Raw genomic sequence first — 270 nt, 5'->3', positions numbered from 1 at the left:
GGGGGCGGGCAGGCGGAAACCGTCCTCCACGGCCTTCATCACCTGCGGGGGAGACGGGGTCACAGCCCAAACCCTGGTGAAGCCCCCTCCTCACCTCCCCTGCCCACACGCCATGAGCGATGGCGGGGCACTCACGTCCTGGTTGGACATGTCCCAGTAGGGCCTCTCGCCGTAGGACATCACTTCCCACATGACGATGCCGAAGCTCCACACGTCGCTGGCCGGACTGAACTGGTGATACTGGATGGCTTCGGGGGGCGGCCACAGGAC

General features: G+C 66.3%; 1 protein-coding gene across 1 annotated transcript in view; it reads right to left on the bottom strand.

The window, feature by feature from the left end:
* Positions 1 to 6: 6 nt before the first annotated feature.
* Positions 7 to 270, bottom strand: part of LOC104547735 (ephrin type-A receptor 7-like) — a gene marked incomplete at both ends in the record, with an annotated part of 7,645 nt that continues 7,381 nt past the window's right edge. Inside the window, 2 exons of the mRNA XM_010193549.1 lie at positions 7 to 42; positions 136 to 270. The exon at positions 136 to 270 is cut by the window's right edge and continues 3 nt beyond it. Coding sequence (XP_010191851.1) covers positions 7 to 42; positions 136 to 270 — 171 coding nt within the window. The remainder of the gene's footprint in view (positions 43 to 135) is intronic.

The sequence above is a fragment of the Mesitornis unicolor genome, unplaced genomic scaffold (assembly GCF_000695765.1).
Source record: "Mesitornis unicolor isolate BGI_N332 unplaced genomic scaffold, ASM69576v1 scaffold28321, whole genome shotgun sequence".
Lineage (NCBI taxonomy): Eukaryota > Metazoa > Chordata > Aves > Mesitornithiformes > Mesitornithidae > Mesitornis > Mesitornis unicolor.
This window is presented reverse-complemented; position numbering and strand designations above follow the sequence as displayed.